Source organism: Semicossyphus pulcher, unplaced genomic scaffold (assembly GCF_022749685.1).
Source record: "Semicossyphus pulcher isolate SPU_LCO1_2020_fin unplaced genomic scaffold, fSemPul1.0.p SCAF_20, whole genome shotgun sequence".
In the NCBI taxonomy this organism is placed as follows: domain Eukaryota; kingdom Metazoa; phylum Chordata; class Actinopteri; order Labriformes; family Labridae; genus Semicossyphus; species Semicossyphus pulcher.
The window spans coordinates 7,234,071-7,248,122 of NW_027211694.1; the positions used below are offsets into that span (position 1 = coordinate 7,234,071).

General features: G+C 41.7%; 1 protein-coding gene across 1 annotated transcript in view; it reads right to left on the bottom strand.

The window, feature by feature from the left end:
- The window catches only part of apaf1 (apoptotic peptidase activating factor 1), a 50,374-nt gene that overhangs the window by 21,062 nt on the left and 15,260 nt on the right, over positions 1–14,052 (bottom strand). The window contains exons 23-26 of the mRNA XM_069670954.1: positions 11,985–12,116; positions 11,734–11,859; positions 7,799–7,924; positions 6,338–6,484 (exon numbers count right to left, since the gene is read on the bottom strand). Of these exons, the coding sequence (XP_069527055.1) occupies positions 6,338–6,484; positions 7,799–7,924; positions 11,734–11,859; positions 11,985–12,116 (531 nt within the window). The remainder of the gene's footprint in view (positions 1–6,337; positions 6,485–7,798; positions 7,925–11,733; positions 11,860–11,984; positions 12,117–14,052) is intronic.

Consider the following 14,052-nt stretch of genomic DNA (forward strand, 5'->3'; position numbering starts at 1 on the left):
CGCTGGGCGTGTGTGTGTGTTCGTGCAGTCAGGATGAGCCTTTTCACACCTGCCGCCTCCCTCCTGGATCGTGGCACTGTGACAGATTGTGTCATCGGCAGTTTGGAGTGTGTGTGTTTTTGTGTGTGTGTGTGTGTGGTGTCTCTGTCAAGGCCAGGTGTGAGACAGGTACAGCGTTTCCTGGCAGGACCCGGAGCAGAGGGACGGAGGACTGATGGGAGTCAGTGTAGGATGTAACAGCCGCTCTCAGAGGGGCTGGACGGCACCACTTCATCACGCACACACAGAACGACACACTTTTCTGTTCGCAGGCATGTAAGCTTGAAATTTTACAACCTAATGCACCGATACAAGCCCATATGTTGTTCGTTTTTTTATTGTAGAGTGAAAGAAGCATAAGAAAGCTTTAATTAAACACTCTGCACAGGTAGCTACACACAACAGGGGATTGGACAAGCACATGTACCCCCACAAAATAACCCGCTGCTTTTAATTACACTCACACCATTCAGTAGACCATACAGAGAGAGGCAGGAGGGATAAAACTGAAGGAGAGGCAGAGACAAAGAGTAAAAAATAAGCAGTTTGCGGGATGATTAAAGCAAGGTTTGCGAGAAACATCTCTCTGCACGGGGAGACAAACTGAACGACGTAGCTACAAGCCTCACATTGCATCATATCAACCCATCAACAGAACGAGAACCATGGGAGACATCACCCGCTGTCACTTCTTCTGCTCTCATCCGACCAATAACAACATCATCCCGTGCGGCAGCAGCGGCAGCACACTGAGGCGCTCTGACGAAAGGCGTCTGATGTTTGGAGCTGCGATCAGAGCCGATCTGAAGGCTGAAAAAGCCTCCGCTGACTCACTTCACGAGAACAAAAAAACGAGCCGTCTCTGCTCCGTTCTGCTTATTTTGATTTATTTTGCCAACAATTCTCTTCCAGGGACACTGTCACAGCAAAACAATGTTAGTTTTTGTGTAAGACGACTGCGGCACGTCTTCTGAATGGTGTGTATTTCAGGAAGAGGAGACAATTTCAGGGAATCTAGATCATAATAATATTAACTCTAGTTATTACGGAAACAATGCTTAGTGTGGTAACACATAATTCACATCCTCTTATCATGCTGGTATTTATGAGCCTTAACATGGACTTTCAAGTCTTCAAATTGTAATGTGCTTTAGCCATGAGCTTCAAGTTATTGCTCATTCATATGAAAATATAAAACAAAGTAACTCTCAAACCTTTGGAGACGATGACATACCTCAAAACGTCATTGAAACACAAACATCAAACATCACTTTTAACATTTTAAAGCTGTTCTCATTAGCTGTGTTTCAGTGCAGGGGCTGCATCCTTCGCAGGACGCGGCCTACAAAGGATTAGTCATTTATAGCCGGCGTAGACCGCTAAGGCTGAACTGAAATGAGACGGTCTGGTCACCACCTCTTCCCGCTCTTACCCTTGCATCACAAAGCGCCGCTCCTGTTGCCTAGCAACAGGTAGCTAGCTGACGAACTAGCTTACATAACTAATGTCACGTAACTTAACCTTTTGTTTTGAAGATAATACGTTTCAAGTTCCTCGGCCGCGTAAGAGTCCGCCATCTCGTTTGAATTTGTGCACAATAGATCTTGGGAGGAGGCCGCTTTTGTCGGAGCCTTCAAATTGAGACAGCCTTCGATGCTGTGCTTTGACCCAATTGTTCTTCAAAAGCGTCCTTTGAACATAGCTCTTGTGTTAGTGGGTGTTTTGGCCCCTTCGTGGCATCCTGACAAATGTTAAGCAAATATTCACTCTACTTTTGTCTCCGTTTTGGTCTCCACCAGCTCCTGAAGGAAATATCTGACTCTTAAGCTGCTAAATTCTAAACTAATTGTACCAGCTAGAGGCTCACTTTGTTTGAGCAGTGGCAAACAATGAGGGTGATGAGAGAGGAACGAACAGACTTGATGGCTTGATGTCAAACTAAAACAATGAGCTGACAGACACTAAAACGCTCCAAATGTTGAGGGGATTAAAAAATATTGATTTGTAGCAGCTAGAAGCATTTTGGTGCTTTCCAAAAGGTCGGAAGGAAAGCAGAATAATTGTCATTTATATATTTGACAATTAGAGGTTACTGTAAGATGGAAAAAAGTTGTATTTTTGGAAGAAGAAGCACAACAGCAGTGTTTTTATTCAGTTATTAGTCTTCATGCAACTGAAAGGGCAGGAATATGAAGTCATATAATGAAGATGCTATATTTATCTTTGTATCATCAAGCTTTGCTGTGAAGTCTCTTCTTTCTAAAAAGAAAGAACAATGTTGTAAAACTAAGCATGTTTAGAGCTTTCGTGGTGTTCCAGCCAGACTTCAATGTCAGTCTATGATCCAAACGCACATTTAATACAATCCCATGATCCTCAGTAATGAAAATCCTCCGTTACACCAGCTGAGGATAAATTCAAACCAAATACCCATCTGACGACGTCCAGACGACTGCCAAGCCTTTTTTCCAAGACTGACAGAAATATAATTACAACGCTCCCTGTTTTCGTTTTTTAGATGTCTGCCGATGTTTTATTTGGCCACACTGGTATCCTTTATTCATATTTACACGGAAATACCATTCCCTTTAGTTGCCCTGTCTTCTACTCAAAGAATGGAGCAGCTTAGGTATGAGAGAGGAGGTTTTAAATATCAATCTACCTTCGAATAAATCTGTTTAAACTGCTGCGTCTGAATGTTACTTTCAAAGCAGGCGAAGGCGGTGACAGTCCTCGGCAGTAATTATTAGAATAGATGGACAGATTATTATCATACCTCCTCACGCTCAGGCTCATCTGTCATAAGAGGTACACACTCTGTCATGGTAATTACAGCGACAGACAGGATGGCCTCTCAGAGCTGTCCGGCCGACACACAGCTCGATTAATCAATCAAAGCTGGCGACTCAGGAGGGGTTCACCCCTTAGGACAGGCTTAATGATCCATCACTGCTCCTCATATACACATACTGATCCATCAAGTCAACACGTCTGGCTGACGAAGAGGAACAAGGCTGCGAAGTGGAGTAATGGAGTGATCCGTTAGCTGATCCCCAGAATAATTATGAGAGTCGTGATGATGTAAAAGGAAATGAAGATGGCTGATTAACGCTTCATTAATGCTTTGAGCGGAGCAGAGCCCTGTCTGTGGGGTTTACTAATAAGCAAATCAATATCTATATCAGTGGACTTCAGTCGCTGTAACAATCTGGTTTCCAGTTTTTCATTTTAATGGGTAAATGCTACTGAAAAAAAGTAATAAATAGCATGATAACATGCACATCAAAGGATTCAAAGAGCAAAGATACTTCTAAATACATGTCACGATAAATGTCTGGTGGGTGGGACAAAATATCGATACAGCAAAATATCGTAAAAAAATTATCAATAGGCTGACGCCAAATATCGATATTTTGATTTAAAAATATATGACGCTTTAAACAGATTTCCCTGCGATTTTAACTCACAGCGTCTCTACTTCATGACTCCTCATGGTGGCGCTTATGACACGAGTGAGGGAAACATGAACGGAAATTAATTGGCGAAGAAGAAGTTAATCAGATATCAGGATGTATCATTATATGATTGTCTTGCAATATATCGTATCGTATCGTGTATCGTATCACGTATTGCATTGCGTATCGCATCATGTATCGTGTATCTTGTCTTGTAGCACATCATATCGCACATCGTATCGCACATCGAATCGCACATCGTATCACATATCGTATCATGTATTGTAGGTGTATCATATTGCATAGTGCATCATGTATGGTAATGCGTATCATAACGAGTATCATGCATCGTATCCTGCATCGTATCTTGCATCGTATCGCACATCATATCGCACATGGTATCGCACATCGCATCGCACATCATATCGCACATCGTATCGCACATCATATCGCACATCGTATCGTAACACTGCATCACGTATCATGAGTTGCTCTGCGATTCCCACCCCTACAAATGTCCACTGCATGAAGATGCCGGGAATTAGACGATGAAGACGGATCCCAGTCTGATTTCTGTATGCTAAACTATGAGGTTTGAGCCAGCAGGCTATTAACTTAGCTTAGCATAAAGGAAGGAAGTTACTGCGAACAGCCGAGAAGTGGTTAAAGCCGTTTATTCTCGGTAAAATTAACACTTTGTTTTTCTGTTTGTGTCCACATAAAACAAACTAAATTCAATATGTTATGTAGTGACATTTAAATATTCTGGCAGGCGTATAGAGCTCCCAGTCTTTATGCTAAGCTAGGCTAATCATCCTAAGCTACATATCTATTTTGTGATATCCATCTCCCAAAATAAGTGTAAATCCCCAAATGCTTAACTATTCCTGTAAACCTGGTCTATGATCTCAGCTAAAGGTATTAACTTTATTTATAACAAGATATAATATACCCTAATGAATTATTATCGTGTTACCTCTGTCCCTGTTATCCCTATTATCGGACAGGAGTAGCACGATAATAAGACTGTAGGACTTTCCCTATTATCTAGATCCTCAGCCGCTTGTTTTCCTCATATTGATTCAAGCACAACCTTCGGCTCTCTTCTGTCAGAAAGGCCGTAAATTCAAACCATTAGGTCACTATTCTCACATATGATGTCATGCTACTCTGTCTGGTGTTCATTTTAGCACCTCATCTGTCTTTGTAACGGCCCACTCAGGGCTTTCATTCTGGCCATTAAGCTGCATGTGCTGAGTGGACAATGAGAAATAATTACAGGTCTAACAGCTATGACTGAATGTTATAAAAAAAGCAAAGCAAACTGTGTATAGTTAAAAAAAAAAAAAGTACATCTGGGGCTGTCGTTGTGGTTTATGATCTTGTCAACAGAGAACTGCTGTAGACAAAGTGATGATGTGTTTTTGACCATCTGTCTATAAAAAGCCTGAACAGCAGCAACCGCTGCGTTCGACAGTAACATCTCTGTCGGCCCACACAAGAAGGTACACACAAAGGCGCGCGTGTACATATTCGCGCACACGACACAACCGCACACACGGTATCAGGAGTAATCTGAGATATAAAGCCTCATCGATCAGAACTGTGCTCCCTCGAGGATTACATCATTGCCCAGCAAATAGCCAATCAGAGAAGAGCACAGACTGCCCGCTCTGTGACCCCATCTCTTGTAAAAGTAAAGGCAATAAAAAAATACACACACACACACACACACACATATTCCAGTCACGTCAAAAGGAGGCATTGATATCATCCTCTCAGGTATTGAGTGTTTTTATGTAAACCTGCACCACTGCAGTGCTCATCTTGTTGAAGTAACAATGGTGCACGTTGGGGGCATTTTGGTATCGTTTTCACGTACACTAGGATACATTGCTGAAAAAGCAAGGGCATGCAGGGTGAAGGAATTAAGCAGCATAACTCTGTGGAAGTGAATTTATGTGTACATTATCTACACTTGAGTTGAAGCGTGGGCGGAAGGGCAAGTGCATTTATGTGCCAACTAACTGTCTGTGTTGTATCTACTGCACAGGAGGGTTTGCAACTGTTGTATATTAAAAGGTCATTTTTCAAACTCTACCGCCTCTTTGGGAGTAAATGCATCCTAACTTGAACTTCATTATTTAATATGAACGTGATATGAAAGATTTAATACTATTATTGTTTAGAGGCAAATTGGTTGCCTCACTACAGTCATTGAATTTTTCATATCTTTGAACGTCTGCTTCAGACCAACACAAAGAATCTGTTCTGCTGTTAAATACGCCGATGTGCGGGATCATTGCTGTTTTTTTCGGTAAGTTAAGTGTGTATCTTGGTTAGTGGAAGTGGCTATGGTGGCTCCACCCGCCGATCATCCAAATGACGTCACCATCGCAAGAGGGCAGCGCCCGTCACGGGGGGTATTTTGGCTTCAATTTCGTACAATGAGAGCAGATGGAGACGCGTCATTGGTTCAAACGTGGTCAGGGACCTGCTCTTTATTTGTCCTATCAAAAAAATGCTAATTTCCACAGCAAAAATGTAGGGGAAAAAAGGGGGGATTTTGTAGCACCAACCACAGACCCTGGTCTCTGGTTCAGGTCCGGCAGGAGATGTATGTTGCATGTAGTAACCCAATTATCCTCTGTTTATTTTACATCATCTCTCGATGGTTGATTCTCAAACCAAGGCACCAAATGCAGAATAAAATACATAATGATTATAATATTTGGAACTCACTTTCTACCAACAAAACTGTGTCTTCTACTTCCCTGAGAGTCCACACAACCGGCGTTGACTTTGAGCATATAAGTCTGAATGTATAGTGTGCATTAACCTACCTTGATGTAGCCGCCGATCGAGACCAGTAGAGAGTTGTCTGGAGAGAAGTGCAGATCGGTCACCCAGCCTCCGTGGAGAGAGTCCATGGCGTCTTTACCGTCCCGCGAACAAATCTTCAGCAGAGAGCCGTCCTTGACGCTCCAGAGCTGTAGTGGGACATCCATAACTTATATTAAAACCAACCATTAAGTACAAGTAAGTGATAAACAACAAGGAAAGATGCCAGACATTGCAAGAGGTAATATTGTGTTTTGTCAAACCTCTCTTCTTTCAAGGTCAAGATGAATTTTCAGCTCCAAAATACAGTAACTGGAAAGTATTTGCACAAATAAAGAGAGTGAATCTAGGAAGGAGAAATTACCCACAATGCACCGCATATATAATGCAAAGATGCTTTATGATTCAATCATCACTAGGGCGGCACATTATGTCGATTGCAGCTGTTATGCAACTGTTCACATGCCACGTCCATTTGACAATGACACATCACACGTACGGCTATATTTAACACTTGGCATGCTTTTGTGCAGAATGACTCACATTTGTTGCCATAGAAACAGGGGTGAGATTTCAGTGTGCTTTATGTAATTGGATCTGATGGATTCGTCCATTTCTGGGTAATGGAGCAGCGTAGCTCAGAGGCCACCAGAGGGCATTAACCCCTTGTTGACCGGCTGGTTCTGCTGCGGGCTGAGCAGCGCTAAGTGACTTTCTCCTCCACCACACAAACACACACACAGACTTTACATTTACTTTCCGAGCATGTGTGTGTTTTTGTGTACGAGCGGTGAAGATTTCCAAAGCCTTGGGGATCCAATTTGGCAGCCCGAGTCCTCTCCTTCACCTCCCACTGTCAGACATCTCCTCCTCTTCCTGCTCTCTTCATCACAACTTCTCACACAGCCTGCGCCTCCTCCAGCTCTCGCTACCCAAAAATCTGAGAGGGAGCCCGGCCCACTTCCTTTCATCTCAGCTCTCCTCAGCACGCTGCAGCAATCATGATGCATTAGTAAGCACTTTATCTAAATGAGTGATGAGGTGTAATTAGGGGGTGATCCCTGGAATAAATGTTGACTGGTGGTGTAATTGGATTTTTTTCTGTTGCACAGGAAATTAGATGATTTGAGGTGTTGTACTTCTCACAGTAATAACATGATGCTGTTTTGTGTTAGCAGACACTGATATGACTATCTGGAGCCTTTCCTTACCTGTACTTTCTTCTTAATGACCTCCATTAACACCTTCACTCTTCTCTTAACTACCTCATTTTCTTTTAAACTGATAACATATTCGACTTCTCTCTTTGCCATTAAACATTCAGCTTTTAGGCACTGTGGTCGATGTGATTTTGGACAAACCAGAACAACAGAAGGAGCCTAATGAGTCTGAATTTCAAGGTCAGTAATTCATAATAACAACACAAAAAGGTGAAGAAAATGCTGAATGTCGTGAACACATACCCGTATCTCTCCGTTGTCGTCACCCGTAGCGATGCGTCGGCAGTCCCAGGAGAACCTGCAGCTTCGGACGCAGTCTTGGTGGCCGCTCAGAGTGCCGACACACTGCCAGGACTCGCAGTGCCACAGCTAGGAGGAGAAAATAATACATGAAGAAGAATTTGTTACATCAGTTGTGATGTCAGTCAAAAAATTAAATGTAAATATTCTGATTTGTTTATCGCTAAAAATGTGCATGTTTCTGATACATTTGGTTAACTATGCAATATAATGGAAGTGACAAGCTAACCATGTCTAATCAGTAGCCCCATATTTAACAACCACATATTAAAGAAGTACTGATCTTCAGCAACAAAATGAACACATATATTTCTAAAAATACTATTTTGAAATTAGGTTTTGTGATAAGAACTGAATTTGTGGCGGTGATATTTTTATAAAGCGACTATTTACTTGACAATTTCCCCGTTAAATTAGCCATTATTAAGGCCCAAGCACAGAGTGATGCGTTGTTATTCCAAGGAAAATACTTGGCCCGAGTACAGAGGAGACCTTAATGATGAAAAGATATTAAAATGTTGACAAAATTACAAGGGGCACGGCAGTGGTGGGCCCTCTAGTTGAATGAAACAGGAAGTGTTTGAATTCAAAGAGGGCCCGTTCATCGTATATTTTATTTTTCCTGAAATATACAAATACAGTATATTTTCAGAATACTTTTTAATAATAATTTTTTAAATATTATGACTTTATTCTGAAAATGTCAGTGAAAAGTGGCCAAAAATACGCCTTTACTTAAAAAGGGGTAACTAATTTAGAAGAAGCATCCTGTTTCTGTGTGAAGAGTGTAAAAGAAATACATTATATAAATCAACATATCAGTTGGTACCATTGTATAACAGTTAATAATAATTATATATTAGTAATAATTTTTTCTGTTGCTCAAACCAGTCATCATTTATTAATAGGTCTTAATAGGACAAATAATCGTCCAAATGGAAAGCTACGCTGCCCCACGATGATGAAACTGTTAATGAGCTCTCTGTGATTTTCTTTCCCTCTGTTTGTTTAGCTTTCCCTCCTTTACTTTCTGTCTCTCGTCCATTGTTCTCTTTTTTTATCCCTCCCTTCTTTCTCTTGCCTCCCTCCGTGTTTCCTCCATCACCCCGGTCACATCCTGCGCCGCACACAAAATAACACAGCTCATAATTAGACACCTCATTTGGCAGCCAGTTGACTATGTCTGCACGGAAAGTGCCATTCATGTGAAGGTCAGTAGGGAAAGTAAGAAAAAGGGAGGGGATGGAGAGAGAGAAGGTGAAACAGGAATAAATAGAACAAAAAAAGGCCGTCTTTTTGTGGTGTTCAACAAAAACACTCATTTCTGATCCTTTTGGTTTGACCTGCAGTCGATGGCGACCAGGGACTTTCTGTTTGTGTGTGTTTTTAGCTACCAAAGCCTCTGCTCGGTCTGGAGAGCAACGACTATGTGACTGGCTGCTTACCAGGCCCACAACACACACACACACACACCTCAATTATCATCTTTGCCAAATCCATAAAACACACATTCTCTCTCACTAACGTCCATTGATGGAAGCCAGGTTGGCTGTCGACCCAGTGGCTGTTTCTCTACTGTAAGTGTCCATCAAATCCAAATTTCCCGTGTGAAACTCGGTGGTTCTGGATCAGCTGCTTTCACAAATGCCGCAGGGACTGACTCTCATTGTTTCTAGAACTGGACATTCAGGATCTGTGGGTGCCGTCCATGGCTGAATATTGGACTGATTAGTTTAAATCTAATACCAAACACGAAGCTGCTTTTAAAAGGCAACTTGCACGCTTAAACCACACCACAAAAAACATGTATGCCTCCAAAATGTCCAATCCTATTTGTATCATCGTCAGGTAAATGTTTGAAAAATGGAAACACCCTTATTTATACATTTAGCAACAAGGCTGACATTTAGACAATACATAGAAATCCATATAGCAAACTACATCCCCATAAAAAACACAGTTAAAATCTACAGTTACTGGAAGATTAACCTCTATTTAAGGATTCTACATAGAAATGTAGAATCTGTAGGCAGGGGTGTGGATTTTTAGAACGGAAAGTGTTGTGGTTTCTGTTTGTAGTACGCTTGTAGTCTGAGTGGTATTGAGCTATCACGTATCAGCAGGTCAGGTCCGTGTCGAGAGCAAAAGCAGGCAGATTGTTATAATGACAGTCACCTGACAACGATGTAGCTTCTGATTAATCTCTGTAAACAGACATCTGCATGCTAACAGCTAACAATCTGCTCTAGATCAAAAAATTCCACTTAAGATGAGTTCCTTTGGCGCTGTGTCACGAAAGCCGTTCAGTGTTCAGATTTCCCAACTTCCTCGAATGCATCAGAAATGATCATCTGACCTCCGTTCAACAAACGACCATTTTAAAAGTAGTTTTCTTCTCCTCTTGAGGACAGACCTGACAAAGCTTCTTTTTTACTTTTCACTGCATCATTATGTTGAAATTTTTGCTAAATTAAGACCTGTTAATTAAAGTAAATCACAAGAAAATCGGTTTCTTTTTCAGGTTAATTCTGCTGAAGTAAGCCAGAGTGCAGCAGGTTAGTAACTTACTATTTACAGTGAAACTGAGAGTCACCACAAACAGATGAACGGGTGCTGCTCTGAAGGATTTAATAAACCAAGAAATGACAGCATTTATTTTGCTGTTATTGTCTGGAGGGGCGAAATTTGCTTCACTTTTGATCTGAACACACGGTCACTTCTCAAGCTGCTAACTGGACTGTAAAGAATGCAGCACACGGAAAAGGAAGTCTGGGCTGGAAGTCGTTTATCGCTAACCGCTGGCTAAACCGGACACGGCCGACATGTTCACCGACATCCCCAGAGGCTACATCGTCGACAGACTATAGACGGTGGGTTTATTTAACAGATGTGTGTTCACGTTGTTAAAAAATATGTTAATGTAGAAGTATTTTCAATTGTTCTACAGATAACATTTGATATCATACTCTTAGTTCAGACCTCAGGGTGTGAGCGTCTGGAGTATAACGATGTTCTCATTTGAGTAAAGGTATTTGTACACCCTCTTCTGAAGAAGGTGTTATAAATAAATACTATCTTAACCCAAAGAGAAAGCCAGCTGTCAGAGTGCTTGTAAGCCTATTGGTTTGCAATGTGCACAAACATGAGTGTAGTTTCTATTTGGTTTCTAACATTCACCCAAAAAGGATAAAATAAGATAACATACAATAAGATTTACTTTTATGTCCCTACACTACATAGAAACCTGAACAACATAAAACAACACCATGCCCAACAGCACAACACAGTCGGATCGAAACATTGCAATTATTAAATGATATTTTGTGGCATAGAAAAACTTTGGCTGCCTTTTGTCATGGACACTGAGAGGGAGACAGCCTGCAAAGATTTTTCAGTCCCAGTGCGGTTCAGAGTGTACTGTGCGAGGAAAAGCAATAATTTCAGAGTTTCATCCAGAAAAGGTTAAAAACCACGTCCCCAGCCCGCTGAGCGAGTCAAAGTCAGCCCAAAGTCGACACCGCGGTGTTGGTAAAAGTCGACCTGGCAGAAACTACATCCAGACAGGCAGCTGGGTCGATGGCAGGCCAGCCGGTCAGACTGGACGTGGGTGTGGGAGGACAGACTGACCTGCAGCTAACTCACCAGGCTCGGGGCCATCTGCTGCACGCTAATCTCTAAGGTCCCTCACCGGCCGACCAGAGGAACTAGCTAGGCTTTGATATCAACGGTTACAACGCGTCTGTGTGCACGTGCCGTAAATAACCAGTTGAGACGGAGGTTGAGAGAAGACACTCATGAGTAATAGGTCATGCTGTTACTGGCAGCACTAACAGAGATGTCTCATCCCATGTGTGTGTGTGTGTGTGTAAGTGTTGAACCTTAGCAGTCTTGTCAGCAGAGGTGGTGGCGAAGAGGCATCCGTCTGGCGAGACATGACAGGACAGGATGGCTCCCCGATGAGCCTCGATGTCCCGCAGCATCTCTCCGCTCTCCATGTCCCACATCTTGTAGTGAAGAAGAGAAAGAGACATTATTCTATTGATTTCATGCTGGTGGAAACTGTACTCTCAGTCTGTGTGTGTGTGTGTGTGTGTGTGTGTGTGTGTGTGTGTGTGTCTGAGAGCCTCACCTTGACAGTGCCATCGTAGGACCAGGACAGCAGTCTGGTGTCTGCAGGTGAGTTGGAGAGCAGCGAGAAGCATCTGACTTGCTCCTTGTGACCCCTCAGGACTTTAAACTCCCCCGACTGCCACCTCCACACCTTCAGGGGGGCAGCAGGGACAAAAACCTTTTAGCCACTGATTGATTTTATTTAAGCTTTTTCCAATATCTACCCTCAGGAACTCAGAGTGTAAAACAAACTTTCTGTGAGAATGCAATTCTGCCGACTTTCTTGGCAGACTTACCCAGCATTCTAACAGAAACCCTAACACGCTGCTGGCCACAGAGAAGCCGCTGTATAGGCAGGTCATATGTGCACCCTCATTCACTCTAACACTTATACTTATAACGCATGTGACATGGATTAAAATCTGACAGGGCTTCGTGCTTATAGTGCGAATCAGTCCTGGAATTGAGAAGTCAAAGTTCGCTAGCTTTTAAGGATAAGAAATGTTTGTGTGAGTTTGGGAATGAATCTAAAATATGGTTAATTATAGGATTTAACTTGGTATGATAACAGCTAGTTTTATAGCTCTGCTCCTGGAGGAAAAGTCTGGTATTTTTCAACCCGGGATTTTTCATAATTGTGTCCTTTGTGGCCAGATATATCAGTGGAGGAGAAATGGACACGACTATGAGAATAACAGCTAGGGGCTTTTTATTCAAATAAATAAAAATCATTTATTTGACAACAAATATTGATTTGGTAATTATTTTATTAATTTAAAAATGATTATATCTCTGTTTTCTGTTTAAAAATAGTCTGTTACGCTCACAGTAAGAGCTGTGTCCATAGCAACAGTTAACTCTGAAGCCTTCTTAAAATGAGCTAAGCTAGCTGTTTTTACTCACATTAAAATGAGCTAAGCTAGCTGTTTTTACTCACATTAATGTGAGCTAAGATAGCTGTTTTTACTAACATCAAAATTAGCTAAGCTAGCTGTTTTTACTCACATTAATATGAGCTTAGCTAGCTGTTTTCACTAAGATCAAAATGATCTTAGCTAGCTGTTTTTACTAACATCAAAATGAGCTAAGCTAGCTTTTTTACTCACATTAATATGAGCTAATCTAGCTGTTTTTACTCACATTAACATAAGCTAAGCTAGCTGTTTTATCCACATTAAATGGAAACATTTCCACTTATGGTGAAGTAAGACACAGTGAAGATTGAGTCTTTCTGTCTCATCACTGTCAGAGTCTGTTTCTTTACTTGCTACAGTTTTTGCATCATTTAACCTTTATTTCTTTCGCTCCGCTGTTTTGTCTCTTTTCTTTTTTTCCTCTGTAAACAGACCGACGTCAAATTTACCCGACTTTTTTGAGCGGATTGATGTGATTACAGTTAGTCCTCCGGATTGTGTGATTAGACCCGAATTCTTAGCAACGGTCTGTTCTTCATAGCAACGGAAATAACAGACCTCGGAAGGCTGTGATTAACCAATCAGAATCAAGTACTTAACACAGCCATGCAATAACAAGACATATGAGAAGGGGCAAGGATGATATGAATTTGCATTATGATAGCAAGCAGTGTCTTTGGTAAAAGGCCGCAGTAGCCATCATTTGACCGGGACAAATGGCGCCAGCACGGTAGCTGTGTTTGCTGTTATAATATATTTCATGCTGCTCTTTGTGTCTATTTTTCCACTCAGGTGTTCTCTATATCAGCAAATGCATCTGTCAGGATGTGCACACCTGCAGTGTGTTTGAAAATAAATGACCTCAGCTGAGATCAAAGATGAGGATAGGACCGTCAGAATCATCCTGCGTCATTGAATCAATCATCTCTCATGTTGCCCTTTTTATTCTTCTAAATAGAACCTGTCATTGGTCCAGAGGTTATAATCAATCACCAGCTAACATCAGAGTCATTAAGTCTCTTTACATTCGCTCCCTGTCTGCATTAACATCTAAATACAAACTCCCATTTCCTCGCGAGCACATGTCAAACAGCATGAATCTGAATAGCTTTTGAGTAAGCAGCAGACGGTTTGGGAATAGCGATGGCACAGGCAGCAGCCGCATGAATACGG